The sequence below is a fragment of the Montipora foliosa genome, chromosome 13 (genome assembly GCF_036669935.1).
Source record: "Montipora foliosa isolate CH-2021 chromosome 13, ASM3666993v2, whole genome shotgun sequence".
Lineage (NCBI taxonomy): Eukaryota > Metazoa > Cnidaria > Anthozoa > Scleractinia > Acroporidae > Montipora > Montipora foliosa.
In genome coordinates this window covers 41,247,733-41,273,082 of record NC_090881.1, presented here as the reverse complement: position 1 = coordinate 41,273,082, position 25,350 = coordinate 41,247,733, and the positions used below count along the sequence as shown (strand labels likewise).

The 25,350-nt window shown below is 40.4% G+C and overlaps 2 protein-coding genes across 2 annotated transcripts in view; one reads left to right on the top strand and one right to left on the bottom strand.

Annotated features, from left to right (window-relative positions):
* LOC137982354 (fibroblast growth factor receptor 2-like) overlaps positions 1 to 2,958 on the bottom strand; it is a 42,044-nt gene extending 39,086 nt beyond the window's left edge. Inside the window, exons 1-2 of the mRNA XM_068829453.1 lie at positions 2,787 to 2,958; positions 2,298 to 2,672 (exon numbers count right to left, since the gene is read on the bottom strand). Coding sequence (XP_068685554.1) covers positions 2,298 to 2,672; positions 2,787 to 2,865 — 454 coding nt within the window. The 5' untranslated portion in view covers positions 2,866 to 2,958. The remainder of the gene's footprint in view (positions 1 to 2,297; positions 2,673 to 2,786) is intronic.
* LOC137981980 (uncharacterized) lies at positions 2,864 to 4,416 on the top strand. Its single transcript, XM_068829001.1, has 2 exons — positions 2,864 to 2,957; positions 3,065 to 4,416. Exons 1-2 carry the CDS (start codon positions 2,864 to 2,866, stop codon positions 3,709 to 3,711), a joined length of 741 nt encoding a protein of 246 aa, XP_068685102.1. The 3' UTR covers positions 3,712 to 4,416.
* The last annotated feature ends 20,934 nt before the right edge of the window (positions 4,417 to 25,350 follow it).

The following is a 25,350-nucleotide window of genomic DNA, read 5'->3' as shown; positions in this document are numbered from 1 at the left end:
GCCTGGTCATCGACCCCTCTCTTTCTTGGTCATCTCACGTAAATAAACTTAGAAAAAAAACTTTTAAAGCGCGTTGCTGTTCTGGCCCGCATTAAAAAATTCTTGCCAGTCAAATATCGTATAATCTTATTTAATGCTAGTATTAAACCTATTCTTGAGTATTGTGTGTCTGTTTGGGGAAATTGTAATGCAGGACTTTTGGACGACATTTTTAAAGTTCAAAAACGATGAGCGCGTATTATTCTTGATGCTCCTTTTCAAGCTAGAACTTTGCCGTTATTTCTTGAACTTGGATGGCTACCTATCAACCATTTATGTAATGTAAGGCGACTATGTCTGTTTAAAAATATCCTGGATGGACGTGCACCGGATTACCTGACCCAGAAACTCTCATCTTTCAAATTCAATAAGCTATATGATACAAGGTCTCGGTTACCTTATCGCCTTCCTATTCCACGAACAAATAGCATGAAGCGCATGTTCTTTTATAATGCTGTTAAGCTTTGGAAAGTTGTTACCAGTAATAGAGACTGTCTGTTTTTCAAGTGCAAAAAAATTCAGAAGAAGTTACTTTGATTTAATAATGTGCAAATTTACGCCTGACACCTTTAGGATTGACAGAGTTTTTTAGCTTATATGGTGACATTTTTAGTTTCTAGTTTTATAATATTTAACTACTTTTCAATTAGTATTTTAGTATTTCGTATTTCGTAGCTTAGTACCTTAATATTTTAGTATTTGAGTAATTTATTAATTTAATATTTTAGTTATTGCTATTTAGTTACATAGGGCCATAAGGGAGAGTACAATTTTTTTACTGTAATTATGCACTCTGAAATAAAGTGTTCTAAAGTGTTCTACATGCGTACTCAAGCACAGATCTAATACAAGAACAATAAAACCGGTCAAGTCTTTTATACTGAGAACAGCACGTTTTAGCTGTTAAGTGAATACAGACGCTGACGAGCTTAACTAGTTGTAAGTTCTGCATCAAATGTTAGAGTTTTACTCACCATATTGGGAATCCGGAAGTCGTGGAAGCCAATGTGACCAAGTACCCACATGAGTGCCTCTCATATGGTTGAATAGTTTTACTGATCAAACAATATTCATTTCTTTGCTCACATAAACAAAAGAAAGACAAGATCTCTGAATGCCTTATCACACAAGGTCAACCTCCCGACTGCATGGGCACATAGAGTAGTTGAATGCCGAATGCATACCCAGAGGGGTATATATCGGCCTTGAAGCGTTAATATGATAATTCGCCGAAGAAGACACTATGTGCTGATTTTCTTACATCTCTTCGCCTTGTAAATAACTGACATCCCCTGTCATTTTATTTTATTTTTCATATTTTTTTTTTTCTTCGCGGTTAACTAACAGTTTTTTGTCGCAGATGGATTATCAAAGCGTCTCAAATAAATTGTACCCCCACTACACCACACACTACTCGATTAAAATAACAGGCAAATAATTCGTCTGGACAAATTATGCGTCTTTAGTTTAAACACGACCAAATTTAGTTCTATATTATTGACGACTTTGTGCGATTTGAATATAAAAGAGAACGTTTTTCCTTGGTCCTATTTCCACATCTTTCCTTTGCGTTTTTACATTATCCATTTGCGAGAGGAGTTAATTAAATTTTGTTCGACTTTAAGACATCCATAAAGACATCGCGATTTACATTTTACAGAATTAATGAGGCCCCAGGTCATCTACACTTCCCAAGTTTGCAATTTTAAGCTACACTTTTAACTTGAAATGGGCAAGCATTTGTTCCCAGCGTGTGTCTTAGTGAATGTATCATGCGCCTGTCCGCTTTTGTGCGTCTTGCAAGACGCTCTAAATAAACTTATGTATGAGACGTAGATACCAGCCGTTTTTTAATGATCCACTTGAGATACCTTTCCTGTTTTCTTGCTACCTAAATAAGCTTCCCGCACGACATGATATCAATGAACGTAGTCTTTTAGTGATCTATGAGAAAGATGCTTTCTCTCTAGCTTGCTTGCCTTCAATTCACTCGAACTTTCAGTTATCTAAGAGTTGGACAAGCGGGCTTGTTCAAGATGAATCATTAGCAACCGGTAATGATCAACTGTCTAAGATTCCCCGTTTCTCACCTATCACGTCCACAAATGGGACTAGGGAATAAGATTAGTGTCTTAAAAGAGGACGCGAAAACATAGTACATGAGAAATGACGTTCTACCGCAAACAAAATACTTCAGTTCTTTAGCTTTTACATGTTATAAAGCAGTAAATATCAACTTGAAACGAGTGGTTTCTCACCTTTCACGTCAACAAAGACCGAATCAACAGCATTTCCCACTCCGCCTTGTTCAGAATCGTAAATCACTCTGATAATGTACACATATTCGTCACCATCCTTCACGTTCAGTAACTGCAGGGTTGCGGGTAGACGAGGGTTGTATTTGCTACGAAGATTTGCAGGTACACTAAAGACGGTAGGGGTTTTGGCACTCTCGCCGAATCTCGATGCTATCGTAACTTCATCGTTTGTCCCTTGCCTCTTTCTGGTTATGGTGACAGAAAGGATTCGGGTCTCTGGTTCACTGTATTCCCACACAAGATCCACGTTGGTATTGTTAAGCCCATCAACGACGATGAAAGGAACACCAGGTGTTTTTGTCCAAAATTGAGCCTCTTATAATGATGTAAGCAAAAAAAAAAACATAATCAAAGATGCATTGATAGCACCAAAACAAGACACAGGCTTTCTCTTTCTTGATTATTCACTGAATACATTCGACGTCTTACCAGATATCTTTGGTGATGCCAAAGTCAAAAGGATTCTTAACTGAATCAAAACTGAAACACTTCGTAATGATAAGACCATGTCGCTGGAAATTTTCTTGAGAAACGATCGTGCAATGATCTGGCGATCGAGCCCGGCAACTGAAAGGAGTGGGAAATTATTTGCGGTACGCAGTAAAGCAAATAATTGCTTTCTGCACGTTACGATTGGAATGTTATTTATTGTCCTTTGCATGGTCAAGTTACTTGCAAGTCATTTGCATTTAGTATATATCGGTTAGCATACTCAATTCGTTTCGCTTCGGTCTGTACTGCGAACGACTTCAGTCCAGTAGACATCGTGCCTGCGGATGATGATTCTTCCAGAAGCAATCCAGCTTTAGAGGAAGCTTCGCGGAGTGCTGTGAAGGCTTTGGTCAACGAATCAATTGCCAATTTGACCGACAACTTAACCGAGGTAATTGAGAGCCGTTTGGGTGCTTTTGCTACGAAGTTTTCAGCACAAAACAGTTCTACCGTGACTAACGCAGTTAAGAAGGTACGTTTGGACCGGTACATCTACAAGAGAAAGGGCAATCACCAGCAGTTAGATCACGCTCACGACGTCTTGGAGAAGTTTGATGATGCCACCGACGCGCTCAAGGCCGGCGCTCATGAACGAGTGAAACGATCCTTGGAAGAAGGTACGAAGCTAGTCTCTAAACGTATCAAGGCCATTAAATTAGCTGACAAGAGCGAATTCGGTTGGCTGACAGTCAGCGAGTACCTATCGGACGAGTTGGCGTCCGATTCAGATGATGAGAAACGAATGTATCGCTCGGAGAAGAGGGCGGAGAGGAAGGTGAAGGAAAAGCTGAAACAGAAGCGAAGCACACCGCAACGCAGCGCCTCCTCATCGGTACCGAACCTCGTCGTCTTACAGTTCTAGGAACGAGAGAAGTGATGACCGTTTCGAGCCACGCCCTAGACGCTTAGGACCTTGTTTTAAGTTGAGTATACCGCTTTGGTTACTTTTTTTTTTGCTCCATGTATTCTGTTGTGCCTTGTGCTATTTGGTCGTAATATGCCTAGTATAGTGCAGAATGGGAAATTATTTGCGGTACGCAGTAAAGCAAATAATTGCTTTCTGCACGTTACGATTGGAATGTTATTTATTGTCATTTGCATTGTCAAGTTACTTGCAAGTCATTTGCATTTAGTATATATCGGTTAGCATACTCAATTCGTTTCACTTCGGTCTGTACTGCGAACGACTTCAGTCCAGTAGACTAATTTTTTCATGCTCTCAGCCGCTTTTGGAGTGGAAATGTATTTTAATTTTGTTTATATTTATTTTTACTTTTATTATTGTTATTTATTCGTTATTATTATTATTATTATATTATCTTTTATTTATTTATTTATTTATTTTGTACGACAAAATTTACAGTGCGGGGAGTTTGGGCACCTCAGCGCCTCCTGTAGACGAAACGTGGATAGAGGCGGGCGTGATTGACTAGCTGGCGTGGTTGATGAGGATTCCAATTTATTTCCTTCGTTTAATAGGTGTGCGGCAGGCGAATTTGTTGCGGAGACCACCTGTTCGAGTGTAGCGGGGAGACTGGAGAAATCAGCATATTTCTGGGAAACGTGTTTGCAGGCCCCGGACTTTGTTTTAAGTATCATTCGGGAAGGTTATAGACTACCTTTTGGTCAATACCCGTCGCCTTGTTTTCTTGTAAACAACAAATCTTCGCTCGATCGCCCGCATTTTGTGCAGCGAGCTATATTGGAGTTACTAGCTAACTGCTGTATTCAGGAGCACAGCGCCTCGCCTTTTTGCGTGAACCCACTCTATGTTGTCGAAGGCAAAAAGCTTCGTTTGGTGATAGATTTGAGGCATATTAATCAAGGTCTAGTTTTGCCCAAATTCAAGTATGAAGATTTGCGATCTCTGTCTGAGGTTTTGGATGAGGGTGACTGGTTTTTTACCTGGGACCTCAAGTCGGGCTACCATCATGTCAGGATTCATCCGGACCATCAAAACTATCTGGGTTTTGCTTGGAATTTCAATGGTGCTCTCAGATATTTTACTTTTCAAGTGCTTCTTTTGGGCTTAGCAGTGCTTGTTTTTGCTTCACGAAATTGCTGCGGCCTCTTGTAAGGCGTTGGCGTTCGATGGGTCACGTCATTTTTGTCTACCTAGACGATGGTTTAGGCAGTCTCCCCGATAATTGTTCCGCTCAAGCAGCGAGTATTATTCAGCGTAAAGATCTCGGTTCTTGCGGATTTGTTGTTAATGAAGATAAGTCGTGCTGGTCGCCCAGACAAATTGGCGAGTGGCTAGGTTTCGTAATTAACACGATTTTAATGCAGTTCCGAGTTCCAGAAAAGAAAGTAGCGAAGCTCAAAGCAATATTAGATTCTGCTATTCAAGACGGCTTCGTAACGTTCCGGAATTTAGCCAAGATTGCGGGATCGGTAAGGGCCGATTGCTCGATTACTCACTAGGCAAATGTACGCTGCCATTAATTCCAGATCAGCTTGGGATTCTATATTGCCTATTTCATCTAGTTTGATGGTAGAATTGAAGTTTTGGTATTTGAACATTGCCTGTTTCAATGGCTCTTCGATTAGGCCACCTCCTACTTCGTCCGTCGTGATATTTACCGATGCAAGTGATGTCGCATTCGGGGGTTTTTCTTCCAATCTTAGCGTTTCTTCGGTCAGCGGCATGTGGCTTGCGGATGACAAGGGCCAAAGTTTTACGTATCGAGAGCTTAAGGCAATATACTACGTGTTAGCATCCTATGCCAAGGAGTTGGAGAGCACGAAAGTGAAAGTCTTTACGGACAATGATAATGCCGCCAGAATTGTTTTAGTTGGCAGTCGCAAACCACATCTTCAAGCGTTAGCAATCGACATTTTTCAGCTTTGCTTAGCCAAGCGCATTGTTCTCGACGCGCAGTGGATTCCTCGTTCTGTTAATGAGAGAGCCGACCTTCTGAGCAGGTTTGTCGACAAGGACGATTAGTCTTTGAATCCAGTAGTTTTTCAAGATATCGATGTAAAGTGGGGCCCTCATACCGTCGACCGGTTTGCTTCTTACTATAATGCCCAACTTCCCAGGTTTAACTCCAAATTTGCTTCGCCTGGCAGTTGCGGAGTAGACGCGTTTGCCCAAGATTGGAGTTGTGAGATCAATTGGATTTGCCCTCCAGTCTCTTTGATAGTGCACCCTGTCAGAAAGCTTGAAGCTTGTAACGGGTTTGGGACCCTGGTTATACCTGAATGGCCATCAGCGTCTTTCTGGCCCTTTTTGCATTCCACTCCTTCTAGATTTAAGAGCTTTGTTAAAGATGTTTTTGTTCTCCCTCGGATTGACAATCTGCTCATTGAGGGTCCGGGACAAATGGAGATTTACAAATCCAAGGATTCCGCATTCAGTTCATGTCCTTCGTTCAGGATGTTGGCCTTGCGTCTTCAATTTGTATAGCCTATTTATGGTTTGTCACCATTTAGGTGTGTAGTTTGAGTTTTTGTTCCGTTTAGGAGCTTTCGACTTATGATTTTTATGTACGGTGCCTTTTAGTGCACTTTTGCCTATTTTTGGCCTTTTCACCATTTGGGTGTGTAAATTGATTGATTGCTCCATTTAGGACACATGGCGTATTGTGCCTGAGTCATGTTTGGTGCCTTTTTAGCGCACGTTTTCCCTATTTATGGTCTTGTCACCATTTTGGTCGGTGGATTGCTCTATTTTTCATACCTTTCGTTTCGTTTTGGGTGTTTTTTATGCACGCTTGCCTAGTTACATCCCGAGTGATGGCTCCATTTTTGAGTTCCTTTGCATTTTTGCATGTATGCTCCTATACCAGAATTTATTCGTGTTTCGGCGTTTTGGCCGCTTTATTCGTTCTCATCCCTTTCGTCATTTTGGAGTTTACGAGTTATATTTGTCCCCCTAATTCTAATTATTAGGCATTAATATTACAGAAAAACTATAATTATACCATTGCCAGACATGGTCTTGTTGCGTTGACTGCGTTTTCTGTGCTTCAGATGTTTTGCAGGTCGGCTCATGGCGAGAAGTACCGTCCCTTACAGATCCCTCTCTTCAGTCTTTGATACCGGATCTTCTCGATCTTCAGTTAGAATCCAAGGCGACTTCCACCCTCTGTAAATACAATAACGGCTGGTCCAGATGGCGAAGGTGGGCATCCTCCAAGATAGGCGTTCCAGTCATCCCAGCCAAGCCTCTTCACATCTCCCTGTTTATCACGGAGCTGTGCCATGCTGCCCTCCGGAAAGGAACGGGAATCTCGTCAATCGAAGGTCTGTTCTACAGTATACGTTGGGCTCACAAGCTGGCGGGCATTGAGTGCTGTCCTACTGACCACCCTTTGGTTCAATCGTCGCTTGAAGGTGCCAGAAGGAAGCTGGGTAGACCAATCAAACCGAAAGAACCGCTTCCCATTGACTTGTTGCAAGTTATTGCCGAGCATTATAGCTCTACCGAGTCTTTGGCCCATATTCGCTTTTTATTTATATTACTGGTTGGTTTCGCCGGTTTTTTCCGGATTGACGAATTATTATCCATGAAACTCGGAGATATTACTTTATTTACGGATCGAATGTCTATTTTTGTGCCGAAACGAAAGAATGATCAGATCAGAGAGGGTCATACCTCGGTCATAGCTAGATCGGGAAATTTAACTTGTCCTGTAGCAGTCACTGAGAGGTTGGTTAGTTTTTTTACCAGAGCCTAAGAATCCTCATTTTCCTTTGATTAGGCGTATTGTTAAGTCTTAGTCAGGCGAGCGTTTTCATGGAAGCATCGGTATTTCTTATTCTACGATCTTGCTGGAATTTAAGAAGCTTGTCGGTCCTTTTGTTGACGATATTTTCATTTTCGGGACGCATAGTATCAAATCAGGGGCAGCTTCACATCCTGCCTGTAGAGCTATCAATGAGACACTTTTAGACAAGCATGCTGGTTGGAAATGTCCTAGAACAAAGAAGCGATACGTCAAGCATGTAGCTGAAGACTTGTTAAATGTGACCAAAATAATAGGCTTGTAGATTCGTTTGATTTTGCATTGTTTGCCTTGCGTCAGATAGGCATTGTATTTTGTTGTGAGGCCTCGTAGGAAAGGCTGGCGAATGAGATTTTCCTCGTGTTGGGGTTTTTGTAGGTTTTTTTCTGGCCTCCGTGCTCATTCGTCATTTATTTGCCGTATTCCATGCATGCTTTTTCGTGTTTATTCAGTTTACGTTACTTTATGATTACGCAGCCTTTAGGGAGCAATGTGAGCCTTGGTTCCTATCCTTCGTGTCTTGCGAATTACATTGTCAATATATTTACTCCTAATAAAGTTTGGAGTATGGTCGTTCGTACGCACGCAGACCGCATCCAGTTTGCTCCATGTATTCTGTTGTGCCTTGTGCTATTTGGTCGTAATATGCCTAGTATAGTGCAGAAAGGAACTTTATTTAAATGTCTAGTTTAAATAAAGCGAACGGCGAAAAACTCCCACCGAAAAGTCATATTCAAAGGTGTTCGACAGCTGAATATCAACACGCCACCAAGGATGCAAATTTCAGGGCACAAGAAAGGCTGGATGAACGAAGAAGGTATGTTTTATCTCCACACTGTTTGTTCAGAGAAGAAACTTTTCATGCGAGCGACAAACACGATTCTCGGAATTCGAAACAAGGTTCGAAACGATTGTATTGTTGTCATGGGTATCACGTTACTGAGCACGTGCTTTTGAGAATGTATGCAAATTTCCATTTGTTTGCTTTTCGCTTGAAGTCGTTTGGTGTTCCAAAGGTCTCTAAAAGCACTATTCTTCTTTTGCTGGGTTGCCAGAATGGCAATCCCAGTCTGAAAGTTGGTGGGATTTGTTGGGTGTTTTTCTTCTTTTTACTGGGTTGCAAACCCAGTCGGAATCTGCGTTTCATTTCGTCGTTTTTTCCGTGTCGGTACAAGTCTTGCCTGTCACTCCCCTGCTAAGTGGTGTCTTTGTGCATAGAGATTTCTGCGCGTATTTTCTTAGGATCGAGAGGGCAGTGGGAAATGCGTAGATTTCTCTGGTGGACACAATAGAACGATTAACTTAACCGGCAATGGCGTCGAAAATCATGTAACGCGAATGGCGTTTTAGTGGATCTTTAAACAAAATATACCCTCATGGAGCTCAAGAATGGATCGTCAATTGGATGAGCAAGACAGCGCTGAAAAATAAATATCTGGATTTTAAGCGACGAATAATGGTCTTCGACAACAATTTCATTTTTCGCCTTTGGATATCAAGTGAATTTTGTTTGTAATATTTTACTAACTTGGTATTATATAAAACACGGAGATCAAATAGCAATTTTTTTATGGATTTAACAAATTAACATTGAAGGTATCGAACGCCTTGAATGCATCACAGTGTTTACTCAAGTCGCATCTTAGTTGTCTGACAATTTACATTTACTGGTATTTTGTACTCAACTCTGCAGAGGTGTAAAATATTTGGAAATGTGACAGTGAAGAAATATTTGAATGAAAGTTGTTGTCGCTGTTGTGCTTCATTATTTACGGTCAAGGTTCCGAGTCGAAAAGGGTTTGATGTGAACTGTCAAGAATTTGCATCTCTTGTTTGCACGCACGCAATTGAAATAGGAAGGGTTTTTTGCCTCTAATAGTAAATATGTTGTTTGTTTCAATTAATTTTTCGCTGGAAAAGGATTTTGCCGAGATATTTCCAGCCTTTTTGAACTTTAATATCATGTTGTGTTATTTTCGACCTTAACAAATTTGCATACCTGGGTTGAAATGTGATACGGGAGGATTTTTGTGATGTTGCTCTGTAAGCAGGAAGGGTTCACGAAAATAAACAGGTCTGTTGGAAGCGTGCTTGAGTTTCAACAAAATGAGCCCCAAAATCAGCAAAAAGTTGTGATGCTGATGAATAATAAAGTAGCTGCTATTTCCAAAACGATGGAATTACCTGGTGACCTCATCTTTAGAGAGTGAATTTTTGACTTTGCAGAAACAATGGTCAAACTCAAGAGTTGGGCGATTGTGATCTTTGTGTTGAATTCGCACATTTCTTGTCAAACTTTATAACACTTGAAACAAAAAAGAAAACTAACATAAACAAAACCTTGTATCTTGCAATTGTTTGACACATATGCTTCACTGTTTCGCGAGTAAACACGCCGCGGCAACTTCATCACGGCGCCCGCTGAATCCGATGTCACTTTCGATTTCGTGCTTTACTTGTGCAGCCAAAAGTACAATAGCAAAAATCTCCCAAAATGTTTGTCGCTGATCGTAACTTTTTATATTCGGGGTTAAAATTAATGTTGTTTTCATGTCGTAAATGTTGTTGCTGATGGCAAAATATTTTAATCTCGATCGACCATCCTGAAAACTTTCTTCTGCTCTTCCTAAAAACTGTGTATCAATATTTATTCACTTTTGCTTCAATATTTGTTTTGCATAAAGCAAGCTAACAAATCTGTACCTTTCTTAGTTCGCATTTTTGGCCGTTAAAATAGAATTTTCGGTCCTTTGCTTCTGTTACGGAGTGGTATATTTTTTAGGTCACCCATCCAGATACTAACCCCGCCAGACAGGGGAATTTTAATGAACTTTTGTCGACGCTCAGAATGCACGCTTAAACTTGTGGTGAACAGACGTTGTGAGGGAACTTGGAAATGATCAACATTTCAGCGTAGAAGCCAAGGTCTCTGGATTCCCTTTTATTTTCTTCATCTTTCTGGGTTTAGTACTTGCGAGTAACCACATGTCTTCTCAGGAGGCTATTTACTTAAGACGTTTACCATGACACAACACCGATACACAATACCAAAACAATATCGTGTACTATTAAAAGTAAAATAGTCTGCTTACGAGCCAGAAGGCCCAATCAAGCCGGGACTTATCTTCAGTTTCATTAGCATGAAACGACCAGCAGTATTCGTTACTCCCCCCTGGATGGGATGGTAGTCCATCGCAGGGTTATCCCCAGCAATTCGCCGGTACCCATTTATACACCTGGGTGGAGAGAGGCACCGTGAGAGTAAAGTGTCTTGCCCAAGAACACAACACAATGTCCCCAACCAGGACCTGAACCCGGACCACTCGATCCGGAGTCGAGCACTCCAACTATGAGGCCACCTCGCCTCCTATCGTGCACTATTAGAGCTACACATTGAACTTGAATATCCTGGAAGACAAAACGCAGCTCAGTTGACCCCAGGCCATCTCGGAAAATACCATAATACTCTTTGTTTTTCCCCCCCAATTTTGCATGAGCATTGTTTTTGTTTTCTCTTGGGACCATTGTAAGTTCCAAGAGAAACTGGAAACGATGCTTATGCAAAATTTGGGGAGACAGACAAAGATTATTATGGTATTTTCCAAAGTGGCCTATATGGAATAAAGTGCTGTGTTACTGCACTACCACACGTACGCGATGCGTGCCTATTTTTTCTAAAGATGCCACGTTTTTTTTCTTTAATAGGCTGGTAGACAAGTTTTTAACCTCAGAAAAAGATCTGTTTCGTCGTATCAACGTGTGAGGCAAAGGGCCTCTGCTGGCACGACTTCTGGATGACCCCTTAAATGGTCTTAATGACCTCCGACTGGAAAAGATTGACTGGAACGCTGCAGTTCAATACCACCCAACTCAGTCCCTTCTGTTTTTGAATAACACGTACCACAGGCAACCCAGTGTAAGCTCATCGAGCGTCTAGTTTTTTATTTTTTTCCGTGTCGGTAAAAGTCTTGCCTGTCACTCCCCTGCTAAGTGGTGTCTTTGTGCATAGAGCCTTCTGCGCGTATTTTCCTAGGATCGAGAGGGTAGTGGGAAATGCGTAGATTTCTCTGGTGGACACAGTAGAACGATTAACTTAACCGGCAATGGCGTGGAAAGTCATGTAACGCGAATGGCGTTTTAGTGGATCTTTAAACAAAATATACCCTTATGAAGCTCAATAATGGCAAGTCAATTGGATACTGAACAAGACAGGCGGTGGAATCTTAAAAGCGACGAGTAATGGACTTCGCCAACAATCTGTCGCCCGTCGAGCCGTCTTTTACCAAGTGTGCTGTTATGTAGAACACTGAAGATTCGTAGGGCAGCGATAATTGTGAATTCAAAGACTAGACCAGGTGGATTGGATGGAATTTCAAGCGTTAAAATCGCTGAAAAGGTTAGGGTTATTTTCGTAGCGATGCAATTGCGTGTCTTCACCACATGTTCCTTTGATCTCACATAATTGTGTTTTCCCTCAAACTATACTCTTGTTTTCTCTTTCGCTGGAACATATTTACCTTTATTACATGTCCAGTGAATAGTTTTATCCTCTGGGATGAATTTTCCGTCGAAAATTCGGTTATTTGGGTGGTTTTTGGCAAACAGAGGTTCATAATGCGATCGCTTCCGTTGCCGTTAGCAACGGGTCGCAAATTTGACACTTTTATCGCATTATCACATTACGCATTGATCGCTAATCCGATTATTCCTAAAAATCTAAAAATATTCGTGCCTCATCAGTTTTCGGTCGCATTTATGTCCAAGAAAGCAGATAAATTGCAGAAAATTTTAGTTTTGCATCCAACATATTTTACTGTTATTTTTCTTAAATTTATTCGTTCAACTTTCGCTTTTATAAAATGTTTCAGTTGTCTGTAAATAAGTTATATGCTGTTGGAAAGCTTTAAAATGATTTGTTGAAAAAAAACATCTTTGGCGATGGCTGATTTACCGCGGTTTTCTCGCGGTTGGGAAAATAGGAAAAAGAGTTAATTAATAGGCCGCTAGCCAAGTTTTTAACCTCAGAAAAGGATCTGTTTCGTCGTACGAACGTGTTAGGACCTGTGAGCCAAAAAGCCTCTCTGCTGGTATGACTTCTGGGTGACCCCTTAATAACTTCTTACTAAGCGAGCGCGAGGGCCGTACTGGGGAATATTGGCCCGAGGTCGTGACAGTACGGACCGAGCGCAGCGAGGTCCATACAAAAACGACCGAGGGCCAATATTCCCCAGTACGGCTCGAGCTAGCTCGGTTAGTAAGTAGTTTATTATATGGTTTTTTAATTACCTTTTGATTTGTTTTTGCAAGCCCGTAATCGGCCCGTGGGCATTACAGGAGAATAATGCCCTACAATTCAGTCACAATTAGCCAATCAGAGCGCGCGTTATATCGGCTACAAACACAAGCCATATAATAATTAGCTCTTACTAACTGAGCAGGAGGTCTGTATGGGAGATTCTTGACCGAGGTCGTGAGTACAGACCGAACGCAGTGTGGTCTGTACACACGACCGAGGTCAAGATTCTCCCAAACAGACTGACTAAGCTCGGTTAATAAGATGTTTATTATATGGCAAACAAGAACAATTTAATTCGTTTAATGTAACTGGTTTGTAGTAACTGACATTTTGCTTGCGAACGGCGATGAGTGGCGATGAGCTGAACTTAATTCTGTCAAAGTTTGCTCGTCATCCTCTCTTTTGTCATCATGCTGTTTGGCACTTCCATAAATAAATAGTAGAAGAAAATACTCAATATTTTTGCATTTTAGTTGCATCTTTTCACCGCAAAACATTACCGGTCTAGATGCCGTTCTAGATGGGAAAATCTAGACCGCGGTCAATATAGATTTTAGCCAATCAAATTCGTCAGTTTGGTAGTTCCCAGTCGTTCTTTTTTTGCGTGTTTATGGACCTCGACTTCGTCTCGGTCCATAAACACGCAAAAAAAGAACTTGGCCAATATCCAGTCATCTTGACCTCACGCTTGGTCAATAACCCATACTTAATGACCCCCCAACTTGAAAAAAATCGCCTGGAACGCTGCACGTACCACAGGCAACCCAGTGTACCCTAACGGAGGGTCTAGTTTAATTGACAACTAGTGTCCTTTTCTTGTGTTGTTTAAATTGCAAGTTCTTCTCAAATTGTGATCTTAAGATTTTGTTGTTGTACATACATTCACATACATTCCTTTACTTACCCTCGGGGTTGACATGAGGTTGATTAGACCTCTGGCAAAAGACAATGCAAATTTGTCGAGAAATAAGTAAATAATAATTAAAAACAAAGCACATATATAATGATTAAAATATCTCAAGATAATATATACAAGTATCTTAATTACAAAGTGACTAACTAAACCCTAAGCCGGCGAACTGCTTGGTAGAATGATGATGCAGGATCTTATGGTGTCCGAACATTTGTTCCAAGAGACAGCTGCTAAATATTTAACTGATTTTAAGCCAGCCAAAGTGAGAAGTTTAATGGTTGAGGTATTTGCAGCTTATTAACCCTTCTCAAGTTTTTGGTGCTGCTTCTCAACTTGGTCTCTCAAATACTCCGGACGGGATTGGTTTATAGCTTTAAACACAAGAATTAGAATGTTCTGGATGCGGCACGGTCTATCATTGAACTGTAACCAACTCGATCAACAAGAGGGCAGAACACCGTATAACCAAGAACACTGTAATATCAAATCAAATGTTGGCCTATTAACACTTTTTGCTCACGCCTTCAAGTTGTTTCGCGAACGTCTTAAAAGGCCTTCGGGTAAAGTGTTAGGTTGGATCGCTAACCTATGTCTCTCAAGCCGCCGTTGTAACACGCTTTTTGTGGAATGCTTTTGAAGCCGTTCATAAAACTTGTGCAGCATATGTTTTACCGGGTTTTAAAACACTCGGCTTCGCCTCGTGCTTTTAAAACCCGATAAAACACTACTGCTCGTTTTTCAACATTTCATTGCAGATGATATGATACGTAGAGGAGACTTTATTGTTGGTTTTCACTGACGTGATCAACAGCCATGTTTTTCCACGAAAACCAAATTAAAACGTTTGCACAGTTCAATTCCCGGAGGATTTGATTGGGGCACCAACATGGACACCGTTTCTTTGTTTAGGGAACTGACATGGCGGCCGTGACCTCATTTTAGAACAATTCAGGCAATAGTCATTGGATAAGCCGGAATCGGCAATAATCTCAGATAGCACGCACCCTATGATTGGAAAGGAAAGGAACTTTGTTTAAGTGTCTAATTTTCTAGCGGTGGATGTAAACTGAAATCAACAAATAAACATAAATCAAATCAAATGTTGGTTATTGAGGAGAGGGTAAACCGGAGAACCCGGAAAAAACCTCTTGGTGCAGAGTAGAGAAGCAACTTCCCGGGAAGCAAACATGTTTTTGAATCCGAGTTTCCTCTTTTGCGCTCCGAGGAAACATTTCGGGAAGCAATGTTTCCGCAACAATGTTTCTTCGTTTGCGGGCGCCTTGAGAAGTATAGAGTTCGATCATGTTAGTATTCGGAATATTTCTCTGTGACTCAGGAAGCTCTATTCATCGGGAGGTGGTTTTAAGGGAGGTCGCGCAACCGCATCAAATTAGAATTTAGAAATGTTGGTTTTTGTGGAGAGGGAAATGAAGTCAAATTCAAAACGCATGTGCAGAGTCATTGCTTTTGATCATTACCCTTGTTTTCTGCGCTATTGTTCGCATTCTTTCTGTTTCCTCGCTTGGCCTTCAGATCTGAACGACCTAGGGCTCGGATTTTTCCGAGTTTCCAATGGTTCCATTTTCAACATTTCATTTTCATATTCGATTCACCCAATTACTCTAACATGGTCGAAATAATTTCAAATTTGCATTAAATTAGGTGTCTTGCCAGGTGGTTTCCTTCAGATGATTCAACCGATATTCAACCGTGACCGAATGAGAAGGGGCTCACTTGAAAGGATATTAGAAGGACTACCATTTTACAACTCTTCCAAACGTTTTGTTTCTTCAGTGAACGAATGTATCCTTCGGTCACGTGACTCAATACACTGTACTCTAAATGTTTTTGAAGATAAATGTCATGTAAGGTAAGGTAAGGTGGTGCATTTATATAGCGTCCTTATCACTACGTCTCAAAGGCGCTTTACAATGATCAATTTACCCCCAGCGGACTGGAAGCATATACAGGCGCAAATTGCAGCCGCTTCTAAGCAGTCCATACATGCTGGTACTCATTTTACCGACCTCGGAAGGATGGAAAGCTGAGTGAACTTTAGCGGGAAAGAAGGTCGCCAAATATTCCAGCCTCGGCAGAACCGGGAATGGAACCCGGGACCTTAGGGTTGGAAGGCAGAGATCTTACCACTGCGCCAACCCCTCAGCTAATAAAAACATAATAATGCCAAACTGGGCAGGGCATCAAGCATAACGCACTTAAATTTAAATTTACATCTAAGGACCGGTCTAAGTAAAATTCTAAAATTACGAAAGCAGAAATACGATTTTGTGGGGTTTGCACAACAATCTATAATGTAAAGTCAGACCTTTTAGAGAACAAATACTTCTTGACCTGATATGCAATATCGGTAGTTGCAATGCTCTCCCAAAAGCGTCATTTCAACTTATCAGGTTGAATTTTGGTTATCTCAGTAGTTGTATCCACAGCCTAAAATCCCAAAAGCCAAAAAAATTCCAGCTTTTCCAGGAGTCACCCACGTTCTAATTTTTCAAGACTGTGCAAACCTTGGCTTCAACTCTAATTAGTAAGTTCCAACGAGAGTTGATAAATGAGTTTTTTTACTTAAGGTAAATAATGGTGGTAGAATGGCATTGAAAACTATGTTCTCACATATAAACCACACTTCAACATATTTTTATTACCAAAATAAATATAAATACTCTACCACATCTGATTCAAGACTAAGTGGCGTCTTTCCAATCAATAGGGAACTTACGCACGGGCCGTTTTTGAGCCAGGGACGGCAACCGAAAGTGATCTGTTTTCCTTTTTAACTTGTCTTAGCACTTCCACGTTTGTATTTCTAGGTATCTTTTAACTATTAGATAGGATTAAATTAAAAATCTGTGAGAGACTACTGTCCTGAAACACGAAATATTCACTTCCGCTTTCCGTCACCGTAACACAGTAAAACAAAGTAAAATATCACAGAAATCCAGAGTGTAGCGGTTCCACACTATGACAATCGATTTTAGTCTTACTTTGTAAACAGGAGAATTAAACAACAGAAACAATCAAACTAACCATACCAGGAATACCAGCTGCTCCAATTTAGTCAGCAAGATTAGAAGCTTCAGCAAAATGCAGGATTCCCTTCAAAAGGAACCCATCTTTGGAGATAAATTATTGAAATACAAATAGGAAATAGAAATACGTCTTACCTACCTTTTTCATTTCCTCGGGATAAAAAGTTTAAAACGTCAAAAAGGTAAAACGAAATTTTACGATCATTTTAGTTGGTTTTAGCGATGCCACGATTCATACAAAACCATCCACTCTTCTCGAACAATGAATACTGATAAAATGTCATAAATTGTTATAAAAACGGACGTAAAGAAAGTTTGAAAGCGAAACCTCTGGCAGGCAATTTACAGTCTTCTTTTAGCAAAAACACGCGATTAAAACAATATGTCACAGAAACTAAGGGGGTGTTTACATGATACCGGGGCGACTTTCGCACCGGCGCGAGTTCACTCCGGTTCTCTCTCTTAGCTCTGTATTCACGGTTTACATGATATCGCTGCAAAAAGTCATGCTGAGGCGACTCACACCGGCGCGAGTTCACCCCGGTTGCTGCACCGGAGCGAAAATTTCGTCCCAGCGCCAAATCCCGGAACGGTATCATGCAAAACGAGGAACGACCACTCGTTCCGGTGCGAAATCGGGCTCCCGGTGGGCTAGAACGGATAGCACATGCTACCTTACGTGATAGACGCCATATTTGCAATTTGGATTCACGCTTGTATTTTATCGATATGTGGTGTCCCTTCAGGTAAACACAATACGAATTCACCCCGTCATCATGTAAACGCGGTATCAAGAAGTCAACGTGGTATCAAGAAGTCAACGCCGGTGTGAAGATCGCGCCGGTTCGAGTTTCCTCTTGTAAACACCCAGGCATTAATTTCACTTACTTAAAAATGACGTTATGAAAACACCGAAACGTCAGCTTTATACAGATTTATTTAAAATTGTTAAGTGGAGTAAGAGTTGCACTTTCACCTATAATTAATATCAGACGTTCCCTTGAAGATACTCTTCAACAAACGGACGAGTCACCTTTACTTAGGCTCGATTTCCGCCGCTCACTCGAGTTCAGGTATCCTCCCCGAGAAGAGACGGCTGGACGCGTGAGCGATAGATTGTGTCTGTGACGTAAATTCAAAATATAATTTATGCGAAGTCAATACTTGCAGGGAAAACACTGATTTTAAGAAAACATAAATTACATAGCAATGCTTAAAACGTCTGTTCGAAGTTTCCAGATGATACGAGCTTGAGTTTGTGGTTAAATGATCAGAATGACCAATGTGAGTTTGAATTCAACCGGCGAATCATCAAAAAAATCTTCGGCGGCTTCAGCTCTCGGTCGACCTCATCGGCCCCCTCGTTTTGCCACCAATAAACTCAGCAGTACTTTCAATTGATCTTGAGGAATTTTACTTGCTCTTACATTAGCGAAGTATGAGGAGAAAATTGCAATAGAAATGGATTTGGAAGCCGTATTTTGACCTTGGCGCCAACTGGAAAATCAGTGAAGTTTGCGAACTCAGGCCGTAGAAAACGACACAGTTCCCATTCTCCAGCTTCTCGAACACTTTTCGTTGTCGCAATCTTAGATGTATCCTACCTTAAAAGCACTGTAAACCTGGAACAGGCCAGGTCAAAGAATACCTTCGCAGCCAAAACATATAATTTATGCCAGACAGATTTGTGCAGCCGAGTTTCTGATTGGCGGAGATTAACAATGGCTCACCTCACGCGTCCAGCCGAGATTTCGGGAGTGAGCGCTGGCTCATTTCCCGAAACAGCGGCTGGTAATCGAGCCTACCTTTACTCTATGCAAGCATAACCATAAAATTAAACATAAAAGCCTAGGAGTGAACCTGGTTTATGCAGATCAAGGCCTCATTTACCAAGCATGGTTTAATAATTGTTATCAATAAATGCTATACTAACAAACTAAACAAAATCAAAGCGAGAAGGCAATTGAAAAAATTTGAATCATTTTTCCTAAATGTGATGCTAAAAATGCTAAAATGCGCAAGACTACATTGGTTTGGGCAAATAGCCACACCATTTTACGGATTTGCCAGAAAGACTTCCCTACGCAAGTAACTTAATAAGGACAACTAACATTTTCCTTGCTTTAATTTATCTCTTTTATTTATTGTCTGTCGACAAAACGATTCAAAGAACTCAGCTACAAGTCTGAAAAAGTCTTATAACCAAGCTGCAAAAGATCTATCTTGGCTATGGAGATCGTCATACACAAGTAAGGAGCGATATTGATTTTTCTCTTCTATGCTTAACTTTCGTCTAAAATAAGAACATAGCAAAGTCTTAAAAAGCTATACATGGTGTGACCCATTGAGATTCGGAATTGAATCTCTGCGAATGAAAGAATTCAGATTACAGGCATGATCTTTCTGAAAACAATGATCTCTTAAATCTCCGAGACCGCTTCAAAATCTACAAATTCTACGAAGACTATTTACTGTCTGTCGTCGAGAAAACGATTCAAAGAACTCAACTACAAGTCTGAAAAAGTCTTATAACCAAGCTGCAGAAGATCTATCTTGGATATGGAGATCGCCGTCATACACAATTAAGGAGCGATATTAAAAGAAGATTTAAAAAACAGCAATATATATTACTTTTTTAAAATATGCCTTAGATTTTAATGCACTCGACATTGAGCTTAAGAAAATAGAATTACTAAATCACTGTCGCAACAAATTAAAAGCTCGACTAAAAAGGGTAAGTCTTGAGACCACGCTTAAAACTAGATATAGAGACCAAGCCTTTGATGTCACCGAGTAGACTTTTCCAAAGGTACGGAGCAGCAAAGGAGAAAGCTCTTTCTTCAAGTGCAGGTAACATATTACCTATTGGGGCCATCAGGAGAAGTTTTCGATTAGGCCTTAGTTCGTATTTAGTTGGAATTTTAAAATTTAAAAGTTTACAAATATAATCGGGCGCTATACCATGTACTGCTTTGAAGCACAGTAGAAGAATCTTAAATTCTATGCGGTACTTAATTGGTAGCCAATGTAGCTGGAACAATAACGGTGCAATAAAAAGGCTAAACGTCGGTTGTTAAGAATACGTCTAGCAGCCGCATTCTGAACTCTCCAACCCTCAAAAGACAGTTTTTGGTGGCACAAAACACACTCTGTTCAAATGTAAAACAGTTATTCAACTGTATCATCACCACGCCTACTGTAAATTACACCAAATCGGCATAAACTGTTTCCTGGTAGGACGGTGCTATCATGGGTTCACTGGAGGATTTTCTGGGCAAGCTTCCCTCGTTGTTCGAGTGGTCAATCTGTAAATACTGCAATTCACCGGACTGTCGCTGTGGTGATAAAATTCAGAGCAATGATTGCTTTGTCAAGTGTAACATCGTAAAGTTACTTCAAGAGGATAAAGCAAGACTTAGGATGGCCCAGGAGGGTCACTAAGCTAACCTTCGGCCTAAAAGCTTTTGTTTAGGCCTAATTAGACCTAAGGTTAGCTTTTATGAATGTTTAGGACACTTCCTGTAATGGTAAAACAATGACTGGTGACCTGTGACCTGTGAGAGAACTGGTGACGACTCACAAAATTAAAACTGGACTGTAAATAAAATTAAATTGTGAACAGTTAAAACTGGACTGTGCAAAATTAAAACTGGACTATGAAAATTAAAACTGGAGTGTGACACTCCTGGGCCATCGTAAAGACTAATTACTAACTGGGAAATACATTTTTTTTAATGAAAGTGATGAGTGATCCTCGCACTTCTCCGGACAATTCAAACAATTAGGGAGTTTAAGCAAAGACGACGGCTACGGCAACGACAACGCCACAAAGCAAAAATATCATTGGTTAAAAAAGGAAAATAATCGTGCTGCACGTGCAGCACGAATTTCCGTGCATTTTTTGTCGTACTTCACGAAACAACAACGTGAAATTACCCAATTTTTGGTTTTGACGAAAACGTGATCATTTAACAATTAACCATTCATCTTCTATACGTACTTTAAAACCGTTCCTACCCATCAAGTTACAGGATATTTCGCCCGTATTGTACAAGGTGAACAAGATGGAATAATCGCGAAATACTTGCAATGGCGCAAAGATATATTTTGGGCTGACGTTTTCGTTTCCGTTGCCGTTGTCTTTGCTTAATACTCCCGATTGAAAAATTTAGATGCCTTCAACGAGATTTCGAGTCCAAGACCTCTGCCATGCCGGTGTAATGCTCTACCAAGCACTGCATCCCCTCTGAATCTCAGGCCACCTAAATTTTTCAGGTGTCTATAAGACACAAGTGCTTTCATCCAGAAAAGTGCGAGGGCCACTTCTCCCTTTCGTCTAAAACCCGGAACTTCAAATGTACACATCTAATATTTCCTTTAGAGTGGTTTTCAAAAGTAATTAGAGAATTGCTTTGGTTTATGGTTACTTCACTCAGTGATTGGTTCAAAGTTCTCGCGCCATTTTTTCACCCAATCAGAAGTTAAACCAAAACCAATCGTGGCTCGCGCGTGCACATTTTCCCGCGCTTTGTGTCGGCGAAGTGTAATTACGTAGAGTTTTGATTGGTTTACCGGCTTGTCTCCGTCGTTTTTGATTGGCTAAAATAATTACTTTGGTTTTGGTTTTACGACACTCGATTGAAACTCGATCTATTCAGTCCAATCCCGGCAATAGACGAGTAAGATAAGAACTTTTTTTTTTTCTGGAGACCTTCTTTATGCTTGGTTCATCATTCTTTGACATCAAATTAAAAATTTGGAAATAAAAATCCCTTAGTTCTTCAATGACTTTATTTCTTATTGAAAACAATGACAAGGATGTGGCATATATTCAAGTCATAAGCGAGACAGAGATTGCATCACATATTGTGGCTTATCGGTTCTCAGCCTTCAATCTAGATATTACCTCCTTCAATGATCATAATCATTCAAAATGATTTGTTGCCCTAACATTATTTCAGGAAATACTGTACAAAAACGAACTGAGCGACATCTTTTACTGTGCTTGATGTCTGGGACAGGTCCAACAATTGCATGATTACATCTCAAGGTGTTTTCTAATGAAATCTGAGTGCTCCACATTTTTTTACATGTAAGTGCCTCATAATCCAAAGTAAACCTTACCGTGCCTCCGGTCTCAGTTCTTGGTTTCTTATTAGATTTGTCTACTTCGGCATACACATGCAATGCCATAGCTTGGCCCGCATCTTCTTTGTCCCTGTTCCCCGGCGTATTAAAAGGGCGGAGTACTGACGTGCTTCCATGAGATTCGTCATCACCATTCTGACTCTGTGCCCCATGTCCCCTACGGAAATAAAAGGAATTGTGATTAAGGCAAGGTTTGCAAAACCAAACCAAGACACTTATTCTGGACAATTGAAGCAATTGTCTCTTAAAGACACCTGAAAGATTCATGACCTCTGCGATGCTGGTGTAATGCTCTACCAACTGAACTATGAAGCCACACAGTTGGGAGCAGGTCAATCAGCGAGTTCAGAGTTTCAAAAAACGTGCCCGCGTCGTGATAAAAGCCAGCATATATTAAAAACAAAAGATTTCTAATGCAAAAGACAGTTGTACGCAGTATAGGACGTTTTCAACCAACCTCTAGGGACACCAATAACAACAGAGAAATGTACGACTTCTGGTGGACGAACAAAAGAAGCTAATGAGAGATCTTTTGTTTTCGTCCACCAGCATGGCCGCGATGACGTCACGTGAAAACCTCGTATACACTTGTTTTTATCTCGACGTGCACATTCGGTTTCTTCGAACTCCGAACTGGCGTATTTGTTGGGCTCATGTGTTCCCGTGAAAGGACTCGATGAACCCTAACCCATATATTTGAAGTGCGGGTTATAGATGAAAGGGAGAAATGATCTTTGCACTTTAATACTGTATCTGAACACTACTAATTCAAAGGTATTTTTGCGCGATTTACTGAATATGCGGGAAAAGCAGATCTTAACAAGTGTTATTGAAATCCAAAAAGAAATTTGGGGGTAACCATGCATTTTTCGAAGATAACTAGTCAACAATATTTGTAAAAATCTTCAAAATACAAAGCAATGTATGGCGTTCTTTTCCAAATTGAAGCTTAATTATCTCTGAAAAATGCTTGGTTATCCCCAATTTTCATTTTGGATACCAAGAGCACTTGCTAAGTTCTGATTTCTCCGCATAGTTTTGAACTGCATAAAAATATCTCTGTATTAATAATCACCACCCCTTGGAAATCCGAGTATCTCGAGATGCGCAGAAAGCATGCGCAATAACAATAGTAGGCACAGTCCTTAAGCCTTTCTTTTTTTAACCCAATTAGATAAAACTATCGGCACTGTATGACCTTATCATTAAATGCGCCACGAGAGTTACCTGAACTTCTGAAACTATAACGATCAACAAATCTGTTTTGACAGCTCGAGTTATTATTGAGACGTCGATAATTATGACCGTTTTTGGACTCCTCATCAAATTGAGGCTCCTCCATAGAGCAATACATTCTGGTTGCTGTGCAGTGCATTTGTGCTGACAGCATGTTGCACTATTGCATATGGCGTAAAACGCCAAAAAAGCCAAAACGGTGGTTTTTCTTTTCAATTGATGTCCTCTCCTTCGCTTTGCTAACCCCACACCAATTACTAACAAGTTTCTTGACCAAGGTTGTTATTACAAGTTCTACAATCATTGAGAATAATCATTCAAGCTCACCTTCCTTGGCCAGAAACATTAGTACTTGAGAATTCTTCATAAAAGAAACAAAAGAAGTCGAATAAAATGCACACGATTAAAACCTTGGTATAAATAAATAAATACCTTGGTAGACAGTAGTGGTCAGCTATAAAACCCCCCACATCAAGTTCGAGATTACAGCGTAAGGTCAAGTTGTCAAACCCTTGAATGAATTAGCATAGGAATCCCTATGGGCGCGAGTGCATTTCGTAATTATGGGCACGAGTCATAATGTGATTCAAATGTTAGACAATGATCCGTAGTGACGAGTGACTTGATAGGCAAAAAAGCCACGATAGTCTTTTTTTTCTGGGCAACCAGCAAACTGAGGTGAAACTTAAACGAAAACCCAGGGTCCTAGTCGTAAGCTCGATTTCCGACTGGTACTCTGGTGTATTTTCAGTTTTCCCTTGCCAGGCAGCAACATTAGTATAGCTAATCACATGATTTCAAGTGCAATTTGGAATAAATGAGCACGAGTAATTTTTTTCAAAGACGACCAAAATTGCGGGCGAGTGCAATTTGTAATAATAAACATAAAAAAAATTCGAGATGGTTAAGCAAAAGAAACGCATGCGCATCACGCAATCAGGGAAAAATTGCGCCATCCACAGCACGCGCTTGATTTGAAAACAAAAGGTTTGATTGGCTCTGACCAAACCCTAATGTTTATTAGCCAATGATAATCCAGAATTCTGATGTGTAATTTGCATTAGTATTACAATTTTTGCACTGGTTTTCCACTTTTTGTTGCACTGTGTTACACTTGAACCGCACTACTATCAGCCAATAATCGAGTATTTTTTTCATGTATATTACTATACTCTTAACATCTGTCCAAGTTATGTAGTAAGTAAGCAATGGAATAAAACACACGACCTGACTTAAGCAACTTTCCCCTTTTATGAAAAAGGCCTTTGATAAGTAAAGGCCACCTGTTGAAACGAGCCTTACATCTCATCTGATCTCATGCCAAAGGGAAAAGAGCTTTTTGGTGGATGGAATTTCAAGTTTTAAAATCCCGACTTATTGATTGATACTATAATTATGGTAGGTTCCAACAACAACAGCTTTTAGCTACAATTGGCATTCATAAACTTTACAGTCTAAAGAAGAGATTAATTACTATTCATTACAAGCATTCAAGCGGTGGGGGGTTAGGGCAGGGGATTGAAACCCAGATAACCGCAGGGTTACCACGAGTCAGTTGTAATACTGACCTTTTGCTTCCTTTGAGCAGTATTTCTTCTTTCGCACACACCAAATGATAACTGCAGCAATGACCACGAAGGCAACTGCTCCCAAGACAGCACCAACAATATCCCAGGTGTCGTCACCTTAAAACAAATAAGTTGGTACATGTATATGATATTCCCACCTAAGAAATAAGGGGATATGTTATATAATGACTGGAAAACTGGCATAATGGCTTTCGCTGCCCCCCTTCAACAATATCCAAGTGTCAAGCAGCAACAATATATGAATGTGACGCATGGAATAAGCAACGATTTACAAATGCACGTTGCTTGTAGCGCTCTGTATGGAGTCTTGGTGGCAAATAGTTATGTTCTCTTTCACGATATAGGCGTGTCCTTTGGCATTTTTTTGGTTATATAATTCTTATGAAATGTAAATAAAGGTTGTATTGGATTGTATTGTATTATTACCTCGAGAAGAAATCTTACATTTCGTATTTTCGCGCGACATGGAAACATGTCTCCTCGTCAGACAAGGCCTTTTGATCAAAATAATTAAAGCAACTTTTCATTTAAGGATTTCCCTG